Genomic DNA, 22,684 nt, shown 5'->3' with positions numbered 1-22,684 from the left:
CTGAAATCGTGCTCCGTTGTCACGGGAAACGACGAGCGAATGAAGCCTTTGCGATCGATCCGGAGTTTGTTCGGAACAAGTTGTGCAGGAGAAGGAAACCGAACACGGTCAACGTTGTTGGTCGGATCGGGTCGCGCTCACGTCGGATCATGATTGATTGGATCATCGGGTCAACTTACTTTTCCGAGTTTTACAAACAAGTTGCACCCGGGGGCCTCAGCTGGTCACCTTTCGTGACTGGATGCGCGCAGCGCGCGACCACTTCCACGCCGACGGGATCAAAGCAGTCGGGGCCACTTTGTTGCGCGAGTTGAAAGGAGGCGAGCGGGGCGAGACAGTGACGTCTGAACGCGCGCAGCGCGTGCCCTCGGCGGCCGGTGGAACGAGGGAGAAAAACCTTTAGCGTCATGTCTTGTAGCTCTCAAGTCAGAGCAGCTGAGCAGAGAATTTTACCGGGGTAAATCAGATTAAGGTGTGGAAAGGAGTAAGGCATACACTCAGAAATGTGTTCAGTGGGGCAGAGTGGGGCAGGGTGGCGCAGGGGGTTAAAGCGGTGCCCTATGGCTCCTGAGCTGCTCTGCTCAGTGTGTGTGGGGTGGGATTTATGATATTCTCCATGTGTTTGTACCCCCCACCCCTAGGGAGCTAGGTACGAGCATTCCAGTGTCACTCCTCCCTTACCTACAGAAATGTGGGGATGGTCACTATGAGTTGAACTTCCTTAACTGTGCGTCACATTTTCAGGTTTTACTGATGCACCTAATGTGTGTGTGTGTGTCTACAAGCTATAAATACAGATAAGGGTAAAATAATGTGAACGATCCATGGAAATTTTGTGACTCGAGGAGAAGGGCCACCCTTGGCCTTCAGAACAGCTTCAGGCCTTGCTGGAATTGTCTCCCCCCCCCCCCCCCCCCACCTCACAAACGTAATGCGTTCTTGAAAAACCTTTCATAAAGTGAATTCTCATCACTCAAAAAAAAAAAATGACCGTTCGTTTCCATGGTGGATATTTTTATGCATTCTTGAGCCCCGAAAGTGACACCAACTTGGTAAAATATCACCAAATCACCGAGTTACTTCAACAGCTGACATTAGTTATTCCACAGCATAAAAAGTGTTAGTTACTCTGTAATACTGTACAGCCTGCTCTTGTATAGCTCTTTTGGAGATATTATGTACTGTACACAAACAAATTACATATCATACTCTGCGCGTTAATTCAACCTTTAATGCAGGAAAAAAATGAAACTGTGACGCGAATATAAATCAGTGAAACAATTCAAAGGGTTTGCGTGTTCATGTGGGTTCCCTCCCACGGTCCAAAGAGGTCTTTCAGGTCAGTTGATGACTCTAAATGACCTCTGCTATTCATGTTTAATTTCTTTATGGACAGCTGCGTGCAGGGTGGTTTGCGCTGCTGCCTTTGGACCCAAAGGTTGCAGGTTTGAATCCCACCTCCAGCTGTAGCTCCCTTGAGCAAGGTACTTACCCTAAATTGCTCCAGTAAAATTACCCATCTGTATAAATGGGTAAATAATTGTAGGTACATTATATTGTAAGTCTCCTTGGAGAAAAGTGTCAGATAGATGTGTGTGTTACTTTGCCCTGCTGCGTGAAGGGTTCTTGCCAGTTTAGTGTGTTCAGCACTGTACTTCACCTTGGATAAAGGTGTCAGCTAAATACTAGGTAAGATCACTGGAAGATACTTTACAGAAAAGCATCTGCTAAATGAATAAATGTCACACGCCACTCAGATGCTGGGAGATGCGAAGACGTGTCTCATAGGTCACAGTGCGGTAGTAAGTGGAATTCTCCTAACTCGAATGGGTGTATCTCAGGCTGTGACTGTACTGTCCCATAACACTTCAGTAAGGGCAGCATGTTGGTATGAAATGGTTGAAATGTTCCCTGCTCTCCACAACTCCCCGCAGAGAGTCAGATATGTTTCGAACCAGAGGCTGACGAGGCCTTGAAAGTAATTTGAATTTTTACCGCTATTCATGAATGCACTGCTGGGTCTATTTGCGAGAATGTAGCATTATCATCTTGGAATATATGAATATTGCGTTTACAGCATAGCGTGCATCTGGTGACCTTTAGGGCGTCATGTTCCTTGTCCGTTATAAAACGACTCCGAGCGGTCGGCGACGGCCACAGGATGGCTGCGTATAGCATTAAAGATCTGTGTTTAACAGCTGGCAACAGGCAATACGGGTCGAAGATGTTCTCTGGCTTTTTCCAAACGTAAACCTGTAGGGTGAATTGGAGTAAAAAAGAGAAAAAGCTCTGGCATCAAACTGCGTTGTTCTTTCCAGTGCTCAAGAATCACGTTTCGTGCTCAGTATTTTAGGTAATGTTCTCCTGCACTTCGGCCTTGGATGTAAGCAGCATATGAATGGTAGTCATACCACTCATTCCACCTCTGTGTTCTTCTGTGGTTTTAACAACGACTTTACATTTACGTTTACATCTATTCGTTTAGCAGACGCTTTTCTCCAAATCGACAAACCGCATCAGTGTCTTTCCGCCCCACGTTCTTCAATTTGGAAGCACGGGAACTGGAAAAAAAACACGGTATTATGCCAACTTGATGGAAATGAGCCGCATCTCATGGGTTGAATCTACAGTTCGCTGGCTGTGTAATTTCTTACCAAGTGAAGAAGTGACCTCACAAACTGAAAAAATTACTTTATGTGAGACTTTTTTCCACGGAAGCACAACACTGGGCATGGATACGAGGTACTGCATTTACAGGTATTCATTTGTCAGACGAACATCTCATAGAAAATATAATGTGTTCATTACATTAGTAGAAAGAGATACTTAGATGCAGACGTGTGATTCTTAAGTGCAGTTTGTTTCTTTCCACCATATAAATCAGTGTTCATCACACGAGTAGCTGCATAAAACTTTATCACACACAGTTTCAGAACCGCTTGTCCCATACGGGGTCGCGGGGAACCGGAGCCTACCCAGCAACACGGGGCGTAAGGCCGGAGGGGGAGGGGACACACCCAGGATGGGACGCCAGTCTGCCGCAAGGCACCCCCAGCGGGACTCGAACCCCAGACCCACCGGGGAGTAGGACTGTGGGCCAACCCACTGCGCCACCGCACCCCCCCACAAACTTTATCACAATATCTGCAATTCCAGATCACCTTCCTAGTAATTTTTTGTTTTTTTTTTTTTGTTTGTGGCGATACATATAAACAGGGGGCGCGGTGGCGTGGTGGGTTTGGCCAGGACCTGCTCTGTGGTGGGTCTGGGATTTGAGTCCCGCTTGGGGTGCCTTGGGGCGGAGTGGCATCCCACCCGGGGTGTATCCCCTCCAGCCCTGCAGCCCGTGTTGCTGGGATAGGCTCCGGTTCGCCGCGACCCCGCTCGGGACAAACGGTTGTAGACATGGCCTCTGCGTGTGTGTTCATATAAACATCTATGTTATGTTACAGGAGTACCTGTGTAAAGGTTTATCGGCATCATCTTAAACTTATGGTGCATGAACATTTACACCTTACGCGAACTTAAGAGATGATGGGCCAAGTGAGTCCGGAAGAGGTGAGTTTTAAGACCCTTTTTAAATGTGGACAGAGATTCAGCAGTTCTGAGTGACAGGGGGAGGGCATTCCACCACAATGGATCCAGAACCGATAACCTCCGTGCAACCGTCCCACTCTATGCTCATCAGTCCCTGTAGGTGAACTCTGACCTCTGAGCACTGTTCCCCTTCTCAGGTGCAGCTTTTCCTCGGATAGCATGTACCACCGTGATTTTCAACACTGCTCCCCTTGTCACGTTTATTTAGTTTTTGACAATAATCCATCTCAAATTTCAATACCAACTATTTGAACCCTTCCTGACTCTGGTAGCTCTCTCTCTAGCTGCTTTGGAAATGTACATATTAAAATACTGCTTGTCAGATCTACTGTATATGTGGCACATGGGTAATTGGTCTCTGACTTAAGTTCTGTCTTTCTACCTCTAATTCTGATTTTGCTCTTCTATTTTTGCCAAACTTGTGTATTTATCAGTTAATGTCGGTATGTCCGATTTTTTTTATTTCCTGCATTAAAGAAGCGTTCTCATCACGCGAGTCCGATGCCTGTAAATATGTGTACATGCATAGAAACACCTGTTACGTGATTTTACCTTCCTTTCACTGAAACGCTGAAATGTCCTTGTTCGTAACTAAGTTCAACCGGATCGACAAATCGTAGATGAGAGAGAGCGGAACACCTACAGCATCAAACAATCTCGTAAGAATAGCTGCTATTTTGTCACCGGCTATTCTTACGAGATTGCTTGATGCCGTAGGCGTCCTGCTCGCCGCTCAGAACAGAATTATCGTTGTGTCGGTCACTGATTCGGTTGCGCTGCGTCGAGGCTTCGGCGCACCGTGTCCGTCTGCTCTCGCAGGTGTACAGATGCTCTCCGTCCAGCCGGACGCCAAGCCCAAGGGCTGCGCCGGCTGCAGCCGGAAGATCAAGGACCGCTACCTGTTGAAAGCCCTGGACAAGTACTGGCATGAAGACTGCCTGAAGTGTGCCTGCTGTGACTGCCGGCTAGGAGAGGTGGGCTCCACGCTTTACACCAAAGCTAACCTCATTCTGTGCCGGCGCGACTACCTACGGTACGTCAGTCCCCCAGGCGCTGCCTTTCCATCTCCGCGAACTCCGAGCTCCTCCCTTTATACCGTGTTTCTCGACCCCCGTTCAACCCCTTCTTCCGTGTGTCTGCCACCTTTATCGATGTCAGAACGCCAAGAATAGCCAGTACGGCCTCCCACATCCAAAGCGGTTTGCGTAAACTCTCTCGCTCCATCAGCAGTGTAAAATTTCTCCTGTTGGGATGTGAGTCACCGGCATTTTGGGCACGGATTTGGCTCCGTGACCATTTATATCATTTACTTTTACATGTATTTATTTATCAGACGCTTTTCTCCAAAGCGACGTACATCTCGTAGAAAATGCAACGTGTTCATTACATTAGCAGAAGGAGACGCTCGGATGCAGACGTGTGATTCTTAAGTGCAGTTACTTTGTTTCTTTCCATCATGTGAACCGGCGTTCATCACACAAGTAGCTGCAGAAAACTTTATCGCAATATCCACGATTCCTGATCACACACACACACTTTCAGAACCACTTGTCCCATACAGGGTCGCGGGGAACCGGAGCCTACCCGGTAACACAGGGCGTAAGGCCGGAGGGGGAGGGGACACACCCAGGACGGGACGCCAATCCGTCACAAGGCACCCCAAGCGGGACTCGAACCCCAGACCCACCGGAGAGCAGGACTGTAGCCCAACCCACTGCGCCACCACACCCTCTATTCCTGATCACCTTCCTAGTAATTCTTTTTTTTTTGGGGGGGGTGGAGTGTGTGTGATACATATAAAGGATGGGGGATGCAGTGGTGCAGTGGGTTTGGCTAGGTCCTGCTCTCTGGTGGCTCTGGGGTTCAAGTCCTGCTTGGGGTGCTTGTGATGGACTGGTGTCCCGTCCTGGGTGCGTCCCCTCCCCTTGCACCATGTTGCCGGGTTAGGGTCCGGCACGCTGCGACTTTACTTGGGACAGGTGGTTTCAGACAGACACACACACTGAGATACATGTAACATAACGTAAATGTTTATAAGAGTAGCTGTGTAAAGGTGTATCAGCATCATCTTGAAGTTTTGGAATATGAACATTTACACCTTACATGAACTTAAGAGATGATGGCCTAAGTGAGTCTGGAAGAGGTGAGTTTTAGGACTCTTTTTAAATGCTGCCGGAGAGTTCAGCAGTTCTGAGTGACGGGGGGAGGTCGTTCCACCACAACGGAGCCAGAACCGAGAATCTCCATGCTTTACCTTTTGTACGTGGGACCACCAAGTGGGGAGATGTGGAAGAGAGTAGCAGTCTGCTCGGGGTGTAGCGGACGATCAAGTCTCGTAGACATCTAGGAGCAGTTCTACTGATGATCTGATATCGTTTGTTGCCTCTTAAAAGCTTTTGGGTGAGATGTAGCTGTAGTCCATCAATCGTGAATCTCATAATGCTTCAAGGAAATTAGTTCGGAGAAAGGAAATATGTGCGTTGCTACCTTGTTCACATGGTTGGGGGATGTAGGGGTTGTGACTGACTGCCTCTGTTTGGCTTGTTCCACAAAATGGAAAAGTAATTATTGATGTGAGGTGTTATCTAGTGAATGGCTGGAAAGGTTGACATTCGAAACAGAAATAAAGCCTCAGGTGTGGGGGGATGCTGCCAGGACACAGCCCCCCCCCCCCCCCCCGATGCAACTCTCCTGTCTTTCCGCGATGGGGAGAGGGCTTCTTTATCTTCTCATTCCGTTTTAGCACAGCTTCAATTTTCCTCTAGACTGGTTTTACAAAGATTGTAAATGAAAGTGAATCCAAAAAGCTGTCAATTTGGAGATTTAATAGAGTCTCGGTGCCTATCAGCGCACGATAACCGCGGTGTAAAGCATGACTTGGTGTAATTCCGTGCAGCTGCAGTATGCAAGGTGGAGTGCATCTCTTTTGGGTTCAGAGCTTTCCGTTGTGTGTGTTTTAGTGTCTCGCGTGAGTTCGGACGTCCGCCAGACGACGGGCACTACGTTACACGGAGGGAGACGTTGGAAATGGCTATTCGGTCCATCCACACTTGGGTGTCGGAGGCTCACATGTGTATCTTGTTCTGTACTGTGACTGAGTGGGAGGGCAGCGGGAATCTTTCTCTTTGGGAGCTTTACAGAGGTCAGCGTTCCCAGCTACCAGGGCTGAATCGCTTAGTCTGCTGGTGTGTGTCATACCCAAAGTGCACTGCGTGAGCAAAGACCAGTGAGCCGTTGAGGCTACCGAACCCAAAGTTAGATAGGAAGAGTTCAATTAAATGTTGGATACTGTTTGCATTTCCAGAAAAACTGATTTAATTAAAGTGTGAACTGCTGATGTTTTTGTCTGTGATTCTCACTGTAATGTGATAGAATTTATCAGGTCTGGGTTTTTGAAGAGGGGGAGTGTGGTGGTGCAGCGGGTTGGACCTTGTCCTGCTCTCTGGTGGGTCTGGGGCTCAAGTCCCGCTCGGGGTGCCTTGTGATGGACTGGCGTCCCGTCCTGGGCGTGTCCTTGCGCCCTGTGTTGCCGGGTTAGGCTCCGGCTCTCCACGACCCCATATGGGACAAGCGGTTCAGACGGTGTGGGTTTGGGTTCTTGAAGGGCACTGGTAATATTTAGGAAGATGCCAAGAACAGCACTAAAGGAATTATGGCCTTGCATTTTAATGCTAAATCAGCTGCTGCTTTTCGAGAAAGGTTTTCACTGGACGTCTCGCAGGGATCAGTGGATGCCTGTGCTGCTCAAGTACTATGTTAGTGTTCTCAGATTTGGAGGGAAGGACTATGATTAGACTGTGACCTCCATCGGGAAAAAGCAATAGAGCGGATGAGGTGAGCTGTGTCTGGGACTGGTAATAGCGGCTCAGCTGTTCTGCCATTGGTGTTAATCTCTCTCTTGCGGTTCCATCAGTGTCTCAACTAGAATATTTCTCTCACCCTGGCTCATGATGATGTGAAAACCTCTTCCACGTTAGATCTAAAGAGAGGCGGGCTTCTTCTCGTGATCCGAAGAGACGGCTATTTATGAAACGCAAAACTGTGGTGCAGATCAGCATAAACCATAAACCTGTGTGCGGTCCTTCAGACTTTTGTTGTATCAAATGGGCAATATCTTGAGTAAAACCATAATATCATCTACATTTATTCATTTAGCTGACGTTTTTCTCCAAAGCGACTTACAACGTTAAGGTCACAGTTATTACAAGCTATAAGAGTTATTTACCCATTTATACAGCTGGGTAATTTTACTGGAGCAATTCAGGGTAAGTACCTCGCTCAAGGTTACTACAGCTGGAGCTGGGGATCAAACATTTATTTATTTACATTTATTTATTCAGCAGACACTTTTCTCCAAAGCGACTTCCAGTGAGCTCTATGTAGTGTTATTAGCCCACACACCTTATTCACCGCGGTGACTTACACTGCTAGATACACTACTTACACTGGGTCACTCATCCATACATCAGTGGCATACACAGTACTTCTGCCATCCATATGCACCTCTGGTTAATTGTTGTTATTCCTTTTATGCGAGAATTATTCAGCAAGTCATTATAACAATTTTACACACATATGGTAGTCTTTCTATCACAGAATGACCGTAGCTGTGAAACACACACTCATAGCTGCTTGTTTGCATATGTAGCCCCCTAACCCCCCCCGTTGGTCGGTCACATGATTGTGACTAAGTAATATAAACATATTGGCAGGGTGAAAAGATCCAGTAATGGTTGAAATGAACATTAGCATGGACAGTTTTTGTAATGGACAATAGTGTCGATGGATGGATGGTAAAATTCATTTAGTAGCAGTCCTGCACTTCAAAAAGTCTCATCTCAGTAGTCAGAGGAGAACGGCAGGACTCACAGACACTAATATGCTGCAAGTAATAAATAACAGCTCTGTATACCAGTGGTGTGCAGGAAAGTGTCTTGGAATATGCAACTTCTCATACCATGAAACGGACGAGCTACATCAGCAGAAGGCCAAACCAGGTGAACTAGGTTCCTATGAGTTCAGAACAAGCAGATGAGGTTCTGGTGGACATGCGGTCACCAAAACTGGACAGCTGAAGAGTAGAAAAATGTTAGCTGATCCGTCAGATCCCAATTTATGTTGCCACATGTTGATCGCAAGGTCAGAAATTGTTGTAAGAAGAATGAAGTCATGGAGTCATCCTGCATGGTGTCAATGGTGCAAACCGAACACAGCGGTGTATTTGCGTGGAGATCGATTTCTTGAAACACATTTGATTTTTAAGTACCAGCTGGGCATCACTTGATTGCCATGAAGTACCAACACATTGTTGCTGACCAGGTGCATCCCTTCATGGCCAGACAAGAACATCTCACATTTGAAACTTCTGGCACGGTAATGTGCAATGTCGCAAAGCTCGTATCATCTCAGGATGGTCGCGCAAACATCGCGGTGCATTTACTTCACTCCAGTGGCCCGCACAGTCCTTGCCTCTGAAACCACTGGAACGTCTTTGGGTTGAGGTTGAACACAGTGTTAGCAGAATGGATGCGCTGCCAAAAAATGAACCCAGTGTGGACCAAGAATGCAGTGCAATCTGTCCAGCACATCATTGTTGAATTCATGTTGTGCTGGAGATAAAACAAGGTCCCACTTGGTAATAGCTAAAACGTGACTGTGAGTGTATCTTAAAGCTTGGTATTTACTGCAGCTCCAGGTGTGCTTTACCGATATTCAATCCGTTTTTGAATCGTTTGCGTTACGGGAAACTAATGTAGCTCCCATGTAACAAGAAATTATTCAGTATTTATGGCCATATTATGTCTGCTATTTTATATTTTTTACAGAAATGCAGAGCCTTGGTAATAGTGAGTCAAATTTCTGAGCTCTTTGTTCTGGCTTTTTAGAAGCTGCTGGGAAGAGCGACCCACATCCTATAGGTTAAAAGGTGTGGAATAAAAATACAGCTGCCCTTGTGCTTGTCTTGTGAGATGCGGAAAAATGTGTTGTATGAAAAACAATTTGCATTAATTGGATCCTCAAGGATCCTCTTTTGATTGTGTGTTGGTGTAACCATAACATCCTCTCACTCACTTGCATACTTTCATTAACTGCTTGTCCCAGTCAGGGTCGTGGCGGTGCCATCCCTATCCGGAATCACCGGGCACAAGGCTGGGAGGAGGGCACCCTGGAAAGGGCACTAATCCATCACAGGGAAGACACACACACACACACTCACAAAGGGTAATCTACATTTACATTTATTTATTTAGCAGATGCTTTTCTCAGAAGAAACTTCCAATGAACTCTATGTAGTGTTATTAGCCCACACACCTTATTCACTGCGGTGACTTACACTGCTAGATACACTACTTACGCTGGGTCACTCATCCATACATCAGTGGAACACACACACACTCTCTCTGTCATTCACTCACACATTGTGGGTGAACCTGAACAGCATCTCTTTGGAGTGTGGGAGGAAACCAGAGCACCTGGAGGAATCCCACGCAGACGCGGGGAGAACTTGCAAACCCCACACACACACTGAGCTGGATTTGAAGCTACACCCAAACTGCCCAAATTCTGTAATTATAAGTGCAGTAATTGGTTAAAACTGAAGGAAGTAGAAGAGCAATTTTTCAGCCTCTGAAATCGACTGTCCCAGTTATTTTGTATGTATCAGAAACAACATCTTCCTGCTCCTATGACACAGACAACACGTTGCTCCAATCTAGGGAATGAAATGAGTTCTGACAGGTCAGGGTTCACTGGGTGCTTTGTGTCGAGCTTTCTGCTTAATCTTAAAAGGGAATAAACCTTAATCCTTCCCCCACTTCTCCAAACCATTTTTCTACATAAACTGGTGATCCCACAGTCAGGATTTTCTAATTTGAGATATGACTTGGAAGCAGAAGAAACATCTGCTTCTTCCCAGAGCAGATTTCCTCGATGGAGCGCTCAGTTTGGACCGCTTCTCTTGTGAGAACTCCAAGTAAAAGAAGGCAGCAGGACGTCCTTTCTTTAGAGAAAAGGGACCCTTTGTCCTGCTGAATCTAAATCACTGACAAAGGTACGCTGGTTTTTGGTAGTCCTTTCAGCTTGAGATGTTTCGTGGAAATGCAAGGAAGGAAGCTGAGGACGACGGAACAAGGAAGCAGGCCAAGATGAAACATAGTTTGGTCTCTCACAGTTATGGAGTTCTTTGAATTATTTAGTTAATTGTAACCTGCCTGGAATCAGTTTGATCAGTTGGAACCGCTGGTGGCTCGAAGATCTTGGGTGCAGATTCCAAGCTGACTTGGTCTGTTTGGAGTTTGCATGTTCTGTACTGGTACTGTAAGACTGCTCCTACTCTGGACCTCTGTGCCTCTGCATTGGGCAAGTGGTTGTTGATACTGGATGATCAATCTTCACCTGTAGATTCAGGGGCTGTGCAGGTTGTGCATCCAGATGTGGGTTCAGGTGTGGTTCGGCCTATGCAACGTTTGCATGTTCTCCTAGTCTTTGCTTCCTCCAGATGCTCAGGTTTCCTCCATATCGGCAAGTTTACCAATTCACCACTCTTTGGAGCGTGCCTCCCACTGTGTGTGTGTGCTGTTGCCCTGCAATGGACTGCCATGCTCTCCTGTGCGCACCTTATTCTTCAGGTATAGACTCCAGAACATTGTGAATCTACTTGAGGACAAGTGGTTATCAATAATGAATTAAGGAAAAAACATACAGTCAACACTTGTCCTGGATATGGCAGAAGCTGGGTTTTCAGTGACTGGAGAGTCAAATATTGCTTTTGTAGTGGACAAATAAATATATAAAGAGAACTGTGGAAATATCCCAAACTTGTAGAAGCATAGATGTATGAAACCCACCTGAATCGCCAGTTCTGTAGTGTCACCTACGGGGAATTTCGAGTGATTAGAGAGCAGCGAGTGGTGAAGTGGGTAAGACATATAATCTAGCAGGACCCTTGTTGTAGCACCCTTAAGCTATTATTATTATTATTATTATTATTAGTCCTGAAGTTGTAATAAAATATTCAGTTATACAAAAGGCTGAAACTGCCTGCAGTGATTGAGAAAACATTCCTTCAGCATTTGTGTAATGATTAAATGACAGTACATGGTGATGGTGAAGGACCCCTGCAGCCTTTCTGTAGTTGCGTAGTTGCTCTTCTTCATCCTGCTGAGGATGGACTTCGCCAGGTTGAACCGGCTACCGCATAGTGTGCACTGCACCTCCAAACACTGTTCAACGCGACTCAACAAATCACTGACCGGTTATTAACCCTAAGCCTGCGATTATGCAGATTGCCATGGATTTTCCTTTCCTGGGCACCGAGATGGAAGTTTTTTTTTTTCTTTTTTTTTTCTTTTTTCAAGTCTTGCAAGCAGCTGGGGGCTGTCCTGCATCAGGGGCCCAGGAGCATTCATCATGTTGACTGATGGCAGGAAAAGCAGGGCCCAGGTCCTCCTGGTTAATGTACTGGGTAATTAACTGTCATTTGCCTAGTAATAGGCCCATGATCAATGGTTAGTGAGAAAACAAATTCTAATCAGGTTGCTGATAAATGTATGCTGAGGCCAGAGATGTGAAGGCAGGGAGATGAAGAACCTCTGTCAGAATTTCAAACGGCTCTGCAGGGAGCTCCGTTCTCATCCATGGCAAGAGGTCAGTGCAGAAACAAACTGGTTTTCAGGGGTGTTGGTGGCATACGGTGAGAATCACAAGACTGTGACACTGCTGGGATTGATTGTTTTGGTGTCATCTGACAGTCTCTTAGAAGGCTTTGTCCTCATATGACCCTTTCTGAAACCTGTGTCACTGGGTCATCTTCTGTATGTGCACATGTGACCACGTATGTTGAATGTGTGCATTTCGTTTTCGTGCTGGGTAATAACAGGGGTGTGGTGATGCAGCGGGTTTGGCTGGGACCCCTTGTGTGGTGGGTCTGAGGTTCAAGCCCTGCTTGGGGTCCCCTCTGGCAGATTGGCAGACTGGCATCCTGTCCTGGGTGCGCCCCCTCCCCCTCCGACCCTGCGCTGGTGCTCCGTGTCCTCCCTTGTGATGGAGTAGAGCCTTGCCTTAGAACGTAGTTTTGGGGGAATTGCTTTTGCGGGTCACATGACGTCGGCCGCGGTATCTCCGGCACACGTTTCCCCTCCCGAAACGTTCCTCTTCACCGCCTTCTACTCCCGACACGTGACCTAGGGCTCGTTCAAGGGGCGCCTCCCTCGATGGGACAGCGTCACCTCCCTTGTGAAGGAGGGCTGGAGAGACGGCTGAAATGATGCAAGGACGGTCAATAACGCACATTTAAAGTAAGATGCTTCAAAAAAACGTGTAAATTGTTCAGTTGCTCAGTATGTATCGAAAATAGTTCGGCGCAACAAATGTTTTCACGGTCAGCCTTCGATCCCTTCGTTTCGAGGAGCCACTTTCTGAACGTTAACGAACGTTCTGCATGTCCTGTTCTGAGAATTTCCCACTGCAATCCGCTCTGTGCTTTGGGAGCCTGCGTTTCTTATTGGTTTAAAAATTATTTTTTACTTATAGGACGTTGGTGGACATTGTACTGACCTTCAGTCACACAAGAATAATGAACCTAAGTCCCGAATGAAGACTTGTACGGTGGTGTCCTTGTCGTGATGCTCACGGCGTTTGAGGGACTGCGGTGGCAGTTAGTCGTGCCGCTCTCATACGATGTGTGTGCGTGCGATGTGTGTCTCGCAGGTTGTTCGGGGTCACAGGGAACTGCGCAGCCTGCAGCAAACTGATCCCTGCCTTTGAGATGGTCATGAGGGCCAAGGACAATGTCTACCACTTGGACTGCTTTGCCTGCCAGCTCTGCAATCAGAGGTGAGTGTGAGAACTGTGTGTGTGTGTGTGTGTGTGTGTGTGTGTGTGTGTGTGTGTGTGTGTGTGTGTGTGTGTGTGTGTGTGTGTGTGGGGGGGGGGGGGTCTCTGATGGTTAGTATGTCCACACACCTTATTCACCGCGGTGACTTACCTTGCTAGATACACTACTCACAATGGGTCACTCATCCATACATCAGTGGAACACACACACACACACACACTCCCTCTGTCACTCACACACTATGGGGAAACCTGAACAGCATTTCTTTGGAGTGTGGGAGGAAACCAGAGCACCCGGAGGAAACCCACACAGACACAGGAAGAACATGCCAACTCCACACAGACTGATTGGGGATTGAACCCACATCCTCCGGCACCACCCAGGAGCTGTGCCACCGTGCCACCCATTCAGTCGTCATCATCATCATCATCATCATCCCATTTTATTGCATAATTCCCCTCAGTTGGTAAAGTGTTCTTGTCTTCCGACACGTTTTGGATACTTTTCCTCATCGTTCAAACTTGTGGTGGCCTGGTTTTACCCCACTTTACAGACTTTAGTCCAGTGCAACTTTCTTACTTCATATTGAGAGAGATGAGCAAGTACTTCTCTCCACTGAGCTCACTTGGTTGGTGTTGCTTTCCATCACAATTTTCCTTGCCAGCTGCAGCAGATTTATATGGTAGGTTAATAACTGAACAAGTAGTTTAATTTTCGGCTTTGATTCAGTTTTTTGTTCTCAAATTCTGTGCCTTGAGCCCAAGAGAGCAGATCAGAGTCAAGAGAACCTGGCGGCTATGAAAAGCTCCTAAATCAACACATTTCACCTTATTTATTTCAGGGGTTTCTCATACAATTAGACTTTCTTTTCGTAGCTAAAACAGACCTTTTAGTACAAAAATATGGAATTAAAGCATGGGTCAGTTATGCCGTGACATTCTTCCTCCAGTACAATTGGGTCTGGATGGTTGAGGTCTCCGATTGGATTTGGATGGAGCGGTGCGATCAGACAAGTTCTCCGCACGTTCTTGTTGTGCGACCAGGTTGTTAGAGCCGCAAGGAGCATTACAGCAACACAGACCTTTATTTTGTAATAATTCTTCCGAAGCATCCGAGCCACAAATGTATCAGTCCAGACGTCCCCGAGTTACGATGGTCCGACTTACGATTTTTTGACTTTACGATGGCGTGATAGCAATATGCATTCGGTAGAAATTGTACTTTGAATATTTAGTTTTTCCCAGGCAAGCGATATGCGGTACGATATTTTCTCGTGATGCTGAGCAGCGACAGCGATCCGCATCTCCCAGTTTGCCACGCGGTCACTAGTGTGTACAACCGATACTCTACAGTGATCCGTTTCTTTGGATGCCCTCCTGTATCTACGTTGTGTTTTGTGCATCCATCATGTCTACGAAACGCCCATCTGTGTCTCCTGCTACTGGTGGGAAGAAGAAGAAGAAGAAGGCAGGTTCTCTTGAGGAGAAACTCAAGATAATTGTCCAGCATAAAGGCGGCAAGTCCGTAATGGCCATCGAATGTGAACTTGGAATTTCACAATCGACCATCTTAAAGGATAAGAAGCGATGATGTTCGGTAGGTTAGGTGTATTAAATGCATTTTTGACTTACAATATTTTTAACTTAAGATGGGTTTATCAGAAAGTAACCCCATCATAAGTCGGGGACCGTCTGTAATGATCTGCCTTTATCGTTCTGATGTATGTTAAACCTTCTCAGAAAGCTTTTCTGCATTGCAAATTTCCATGAGCGTTCCTCCAACTTACCCTGTACCCTCTGAAAATCATTAAGGCCCAGCAACCAGGGTCCCATGCACCTAGAAAGAGAATCTAATCCATCTAACAGCTGGCAGGGATTCTTCTCAGGAACATTATTAGGGATGTATTATCTGATAAACAGAGCCGGCAAATGGAGGTCACCGGGGTCGTGCGGCGTAATTATGTGCACTTTCAACAGGTCGGCTCTGCCTAACATCTGCGCTTGAAGGTTCAATTGCCACAGTCAAATATGTATGTACAGCAATTCCCTGAGCCACTCTGATGGTAAATCCAGCGGGAGAAAGGTACACATGAATGCCGTGAAACGCTGGGGCGATGGCCGCTTCGCCGAATCGAGGTATTGAGCCGTCTTTAGGAGAGGGGTGGTGGAAAGCGTCGGTGAGGGACCTGCCGGGAGCTTCTCGTACGTACCTTCGCTCACCAAGTCTCACCTTGATGTCGCCACACGTGACGCGGCTGGCGGTAGAGACACGGTAAAGGCAAAAATTGTGGGAGAGATGTCCTGTGAGGCGGAGTTGACTTCCGTGTTTCATTTACGCGGCTTCGCCTTCATTTTCGTGCGGTGAATTTGTTAAGCAAACGCATTCATGACATCAGTCAAGGGTTGAAAGAGTTGTTCCACTGCGGCACCTTAACCGTTGCGCAGCATTTTGAGGATGTTCCATCGTAGAGTCAGATTGACGTTTGCTCCTGCTGATGTACGGTAGAGCAGATGGACGCCGGTAGAACGTTATGCTCCTTTCATTTACCCCGAAGGCCTCATCAGTGTTGTGTATTTGCATCATTTACGCTTGTTGAGGAATAACGTCTTATGGCAAAACAACCCCAATGTTATTTAGCGTACAGCGCTGATTTACGACGAGGAGAAGAGGATTGTGTGTGTTCCCTGAGTACTGGAGCTCAGGTGTGTTGCTGGACCTGTTCTGCGCAAAGTGCTTCCCCCCAGGTCGGTGCTGAGGAGCACTAAATAACATGAGGCTCGATGTCCACAGGAAAACAATATGACTACTAAGCCCTGGTCTAGGCTCCAGCGCAAATAAGAAACAGCCCAGCGGGACATTCATTGAGGCGGGAGTTTAAAACTGATCTCAACTGGACCGCGGCAAAAGGTCAGAGACGAATGCGGAGCACTTTGAAAAGACTCGAAAGGTCTTTGATATTTGTAAAGCTCTGCGTGGTGGTAAGAGTGAGGAAATCCAGCGATGGTGGCGGAGGGGCAGGGAGGGGGGAAGGGAACTAATGGAAAAATGTCCACAGTGGGTGCACTCCAAACATGCCCTTTCCATCTCTTTCAGGTTCTGTGTGGGAGACAAATTCTTTCTGAAGAACAACATGATCCTGTGCCAAACTGACTATGAGGAGGGCCTGATAAAGGAAGGCTATGCGCCGCAGGTTCGCTGAGATCCGCAAGAGGAAGAGAGCGAGAGGACCTGCGATCGGCAGCAGACGCACCTCTCTACTTGTACATAACGCCCTCGGAGGGTCTGCTGTGTAGGATAGCCATAGAACAATTCCGGTGGACGGCCTTGCGACGGCACGCTGCACCCCAGGTCATTTGAGGCTCCCATTGTTCTTTTTGCCATATCGGGGTGCTGTTGGGCTCCCTCAGACGCTGTAGTCCAGGGGGAAGGAAGAAAAAAGAAGAAAAAAACTACCTGCTGGATTGAAGGACTGGAGCAACTTCAGTCTCAGGTTGAATGTGGCTTTTTTGGAGATGGATCATGACTGTTTGCAACACCGTTTGCTCCCTGTTAGAGACGTGAACGACTGGACCGCTTTTTGACCACGACGCGATTCACCGACCTTTAATGAAACCCACTGATCGCGTGAAAAGGGGGTCTCCCTTTCCTGTGGGCCCCCAACACCGTTACACGTCCATCCCAGCAGTGAATGCGCACAGAATGGGCTTCTGTTTTTTACTACTCCGTCTCTGTTCAATTATTGTAAGATGGCAAAATTAAGCTACTTGATTCTAATAAAGGCAAACTCGAATCACTCGTACTGCAGGGCATTTATACGGAGCGTTAATGAGATGCCAGGAGATCACAGTGCTCTAATGACTCATGCGGAAAACAGTACTATTACCGTAATGGACAGTGACTGTTACGTACAGCAGGGCCCCTTTCAGCGTTAACGTTTTCGAAGGTTGGTCGCTACACTTTGCAGGCAGGAAAAGGAACATGTTAAGTTCAAGAAGACGTTTGGTTCGTGTCTACAGGACGAGTACTAGTGCAGTCGAAAGCTTTGCAGAACGAAACCCTTGTTGACGTTTTAATTGCGGATGTACGTGCTCCTTTTCCATATCTCGATATTGTGCTATTTTTTGTGTCGCAGCATATTTTTTCTGGGCCCCACTTATATATACAGATATGCGTTGCTTAACGATGGGGATACGTTGTAAGAAATGCGTCGTTAGGCCATTTCGTTGTGCGTGTACTAGAGTGTACTTATACAAACCTCGATGGTATAGCCTTGATCACAGAGTGTACTTACACAAACATAGCTGGTATAGCCTCGATCATAGAGTGTACTTATACACACCTCGATGGTATAGCCTCGATGCAGTCAAGAGACACAATAAACACGAGATTTATGACACTACTGCAGGCGTACCACAGCATAATGTTTTACAGTAAACTTTTTTTATAAGTAGAAAGAGTACACTGTAAAATAAGGGTAAAAAGTACAGTGTAGTAGATACATGAAGCAGTAATATAGGTGTTTATTACTATTTATCAAGTATTATGTACTCTAAATAATTGTAGGTGCTATACTAAGGGCTGAAGGAAGAATCGGAACGGATGTGCAAGTTGAAGTCCAGAGTGGCCCCAGTGGTAATAGGAGCACTTGGGGCTGTGACCCCCAAACTGGGAGAGGGGCTCCAGCAAATTGTGGGAACAACATGTGAAGTCTCCGTCCAGAAGAGTGCAGTTCTAGGAACAGTTAAAATACTGCACAGAACCCTCCAACTCCAAGGCCTCTGGTGGAGGACTCGAGATTGAGGAAGACACACACACACCCCACATACATATATATACAGCATAGTAAATACATAAATCAGTAACACAGGTGTTTATTATGATTATCAAGTATTATGTACTGTACATAATTATATTTGCTATATTTTTATACGACTGGCAGCGCAGTAGGTTTCTTTACACCAGCACCACCACGAACATGTGAAAAAAATATTCTCATCGACTAGCGACGTAGCCATCCATGTTACAACGGCTACAATGTTGCTAATCGATAAGAATTTTTCAGCTCCATTATAATCTTATGGGACCACTGTCGTATATGTAGTCAGTTAAGCGAAACATCGTTGAGTGTATAATATTGCATTGCAATACTTTTAAGCACAAGTGTAGAATAGTTTTACTCTATTACAGTTTGCCAGATGTTATTTGTTTTAAAGTACAGTTATTAGTTGTGAAACAACTTCCTGTTCTCAGATATCTTATTCAAGATGTGGACAGGCCACATAACCATCCTTCAGACGTCGACGGCAACCCTGGCTCCGCTGGGTAAACACACACACACACTTTCAGAACTGCTTGTCCCATACGAGGTCACGGGGAACCGGAGCCTAACCCGGCAACACAGGACGTAAGGCCGGAGGGGGAGGGGACACACCCAGGACGGGACGCCAGTCCATCGCAAGGCACCCCAAGCGGGACTCAAACCCCAGACCCACCAGACAGCAGGACCATGGTCCAACCCACTGCGCCACCGCACCCCCACTGGGTAAACATTTTCCCGATATAGAGTACATTGGTACCAGATTTCAGTTTACATCTCAACAGCTGCCTGGTAACTTTGGTTGTCGTCGAATCACAAAGTCAGATAGTAAAACAGAGCTTTGCTTTGTTAGTCCTTAGTAGTTTTTGTTTAGCTGATGTCAAATACATGGAGATTATGACACTTTGAACACCAGTATTATACTGGATGGCGTAGTACATTTACCTTTTTTTCATTTTGCTGATGCTTTTCTCCAAAGCAGCTTACAATGTTAAGGTACTTATAATTATTTACCCATTTATACAGCTGGGTAATTTTACTGGAGCAATTTAGGGTAAGTACCTCGCTCAAGGCTACGACAGCTGAGATTTGACCCTGTGACCTTTGCGTCTAAAGGCAGCAGTGTAAAGCACTACACTACCAGCTACCCTAGTAAAATTACCGTCTTATTATGGATGATTATGACACAAATAAAACTGTGTTTAGTATTTATACACATTTCAGAAAGATTAAGTGAATGAGCAGCATGTTCGTCACAAGCGTTACTGCGAGAAACTCTCCTCAGACTGGGCTTCAACGCTCTGGAAAGGAGTTATGTGCTTTTACTGCTACCGGTACTCTTCCGTTGGACCTCTGCATTCCTGCTGAACTCCGAGGCGGATGGCCAAAGACATCCCGAATCTCGTATTATTGCTTTATTTTCACCATGATCCTTTTGGTTGAACTGACATTTTTCCGCTGTTAGGGTGTAGCCACCAATGCCAGTTTATTTTACCACAGTACGTGTGCTACCTATGTGGTGTAACACTGTAGGCACTTTGAGGCTCTGTTTTTGGCCCTAAGAAAAGATAAATTCTCTCAGCCTTTTGGATTTCGTCGTTTTTTTTCCCCCGTTTAAGTGTTTTTACAGCTGCTCAAAATCTTTAATAATTGGTAACTGGTTCTTGTTCACACTTGAGGTGTTATTTTAGCTTGACCTCTTTACACCCTATAAATGCTTGTCCTTCATTACAGTTCGGTGAAAGATGGTAGATGGTAGAGTAAAGTGCCGCAGACGGCTTTTTGCACCATGTTTTTGCTGTGGACGCTGAGTTATAGGCCTACAGGTCCCCTACATGGTGAAATCAGAAAAGAGTGCGGATCACTTTGCTTTACTGCATCTCTTAGGCTTACAGCGAAAAGCAAAGAACCCTTTCTTACGAGATTTAATGTTCCGAAAATCCTTAAACTGTCTGCAGACATCAACCTGTATTGTAAAAATGAGCATGAAGACTCACTGAAATGGCAAGATGCCATGGAATTATTTGGGAATCTTCTTCGCTGTAGTTGTTAGGTTGAATCATTTACAGAAATCTGTAGAATCGGTTCTCTACAATCCAGCGATCGTCACACCGCTGGCAATTTCTACATCACTGTGAACAGCTACCTTTATTCATTTAGTCAGTGTTTTTCACTAAAGCAACTTATAATGGATTACAGTGAGCCAGAGCCTAACCCAGCAACACAGGGGGCAAGGCTGGAAGGGGAGGGAACACACCCAGGACAGGACACCAGTCCATCACAAGGCAACCCAAACAAGACTCAAACCCCAGACAGCTGGCACAGGGCAAGCCCACCACAGTTACAATTACTTACTCATTTATACATGTGGGTAACTCCAGCAGAGCAATTGAGGATTAGTACCTTGCTCAAGGGGGAATCAAACCTGCAACCTCTAGATCCACAGCCAGTAGCTCTACTACACTACCAGCTGTCCCCAGGCCGTTGTGCCCTGGTCATAGTGTGAATGTGTCACCTGTAGGCTACGTACTGTGAAGAATCCCACAGGAGTGAGGATGTGCTCACAACCAGCTGGACGAGTGTTTTCATTGCAGTTTAGCTTAACTAACCCTAACTAACCCTAACCAACCCTAACCTTAACCGTTTCCTACAACGCGGTGGTCTTACTGCAGCAGACGAGTGTTTCCCCCAAAAAGATGCAGGTGGAAATCTGCTAAACAATTTAAATTTAATGTAAAAGTAGGGGCACAAAGAGGCAGTATGTATGCTGATCTTCAAGTTACGCTTCCTTGGAAAAGTGCTGCTATTTCTAACGTTCTAATATAAATCCACAGGTACTGATCTGAGGCCCAGAAATTCGGTGTATATAAAAATTTCACTGAAAACTAGAGAACCAGTAAAGATATTTTAGCTCCGCTGGATGACTTTAGGGCTGCTGAAAACTGAACCAGTCTTGGATAAAGATGGATCCATGCAGTATTTACACTATATACAGTGCTGCTTGAAAGTGTGTGAATCTTATAGGGATGGTTATTATAATTATAGAAAATATCAAAATACACACACACACACACACACTTTCTGAACCGCTTGTCCCATACAGGGTCACAGAGAACCGGAGCCTAACCCGGCAACTGAGGGCGTAAGGCGGTAGGGGATACACCCAGGACAGGACGCCAGTCCGTCACAAGGCACCCCGAGCGGGACTCGAACACCAGACCCACTGGAGAGCAGGACCCGGTCCAATCAACTTGTATAATGAATAAATGACTATGATTTACACCCCTGATTCTACTCACCTACTGGGTTTAACCAGTTCAACTTGAGCTTATTTACTTATTTATTTTTACACCTGCACTCCTTATGTGCTTCTTCACACCTATTATGTCACATGAGAAACACTGATTCTTAGTCAATAACCATTTTGTGGTAAAACTAAGGGACACAAGGGCTTCACACTTTCCACCAGCACTGTATGAGGAGGTGCAAGATATCAGATATTTTTCATCAAGTGTCGTCAAATGCTGAATTTAATTTTTCTCTACAGCTACAGCACTAAATTATAATTATTATAATTGCATTGGCAGAGAGTTGTTGGGAGTTTCCTTATGCCTTCGTGCCACATCATGTGAACGATTATTTTGTGCTCTTATGCGGCTGGAAGTCCCAGGTCATTAGGAAAGGGTGTGCGAAAAATCTCTGCTTTGTCCACAGGGAAAATTAAACAAAATGAGACTTCGGTCATTCGAGTCATTAAAATTATTTCGCAAACGAAGCGGTGCCAGTGTGTGTTTGGTTATCTGCAGCATCCACATCAGGAGCCTGACCTCGAGGTTACTACTGGTGTGTGGCACACAGTGCTCCTGTAGACAGCTGCTTGAGGGCCCAAAATAATGATCTTTACAAACATACCAACACTATGTCAACTATCTCAACCACATAATGCCTTTTTAATAACTCTATATCCTGATTCCCTGAAAGGGAAATGCATTCTGAATCGTATTGTTACCTTTTCACACACATATATATATATATGTATGTGGGGGGTGTGTGTGTCTTCCTCAATCTCGAGTCCTCCACCAGAGGCCTTGGAGTTGGAGGGTTCTGTGCAGTATTTTAACTGTTCCTAGAACTGCACTCTTCTGGACGGAGACTTCACATGTTGTTCCCACAATTTGCTGGAGCCCCTCTCCCAGTTTGGGGGTCACAGCCCCAAGTGCTCCTATTACCACTGGGGCCACTCTGGACTTCAACTTGCACATCCGTTCCGATTCTTCCTTCAGCCCTTAGTATAGCACCTACAGTTATTTAGAGTACATAATACTTGATAAATAGTAATAAACACCTATATTACTGCTTCATGTATCTACTACACTGTACTTTTTACCCTTATTTTACAGTGTACTCTTTCTACTTATAAAAAAAGTTTACTGTAA

The 22,684-nt window shown here is 46.0% G+C and overlaps 1 protein-coding gene across 1 annotated transcript; it reads left to right on the top strand.

Moving 5' to 3' along the window:
* The first annotated feature begins 4,410 nt into the window (after positions 1–4,410).
* Positions 4,411–17,224, top strand: LOC108920867 (LIM domain only protein 3-like). The gene is made up of 3 exons (XM_018729928.1): positions 4,411–4,630; positions 13,306–13,431; positions 16,526–17,224. Exons 1-3 carry the CDS (start codon positions 4,425–4,427, stop codon positions 16,629–16,631), a joined length of 438 nt encoding a protein of 145 aa, XP_018585444.1. The 5' UTR covers positions 4,411–4,424; the 3' UTR covers positions 16,632–17,224.
* Positions 17,225–22,684: the final 5,460 nt, after the last annotated feature.

Source organism: Scleropages formosus, chromosome 21, assembly GCF_900964775.1.
Source record: "Scleropages formosus chromosome 21, fSclFor1.1, whole genome shotgun sequence".
Taxonomy (NCBI): domain Eukaryota; kingdom Metazoa; phylum Chordata; class Actinopteri; order Osteoglossiformes; family Osteoglossidae; genus Scleropages; species Scleropages formosus.
This window is presented reverse-complemented; position numbering and strand designations above follow the sequence as displayed.

Coding starts and splice junctions, on each gene's coding strand:
- LOC108920867 (XM_018729928.1), top strand. CDS start 4,425: ATGCTCTCCGTCCAGCCGGACGCCAAGCCCAAGGGCTGCGCCGGCTGC. Junction 4,631..13,305: donor TGCCGGCGCGACTACCTACG/GTACGTCAGTCC, acceptor TGTGTCTCGCAG/GTTGTTCGGGGTCACAGGGA. Junction 13,432..16,525: donor TGCCAGCTCTGCAATCAGAG/GTGAGTGTGAGA, acceptor CATCTCTTTCAG/GTTCTGTGTGGGAGACAAAT.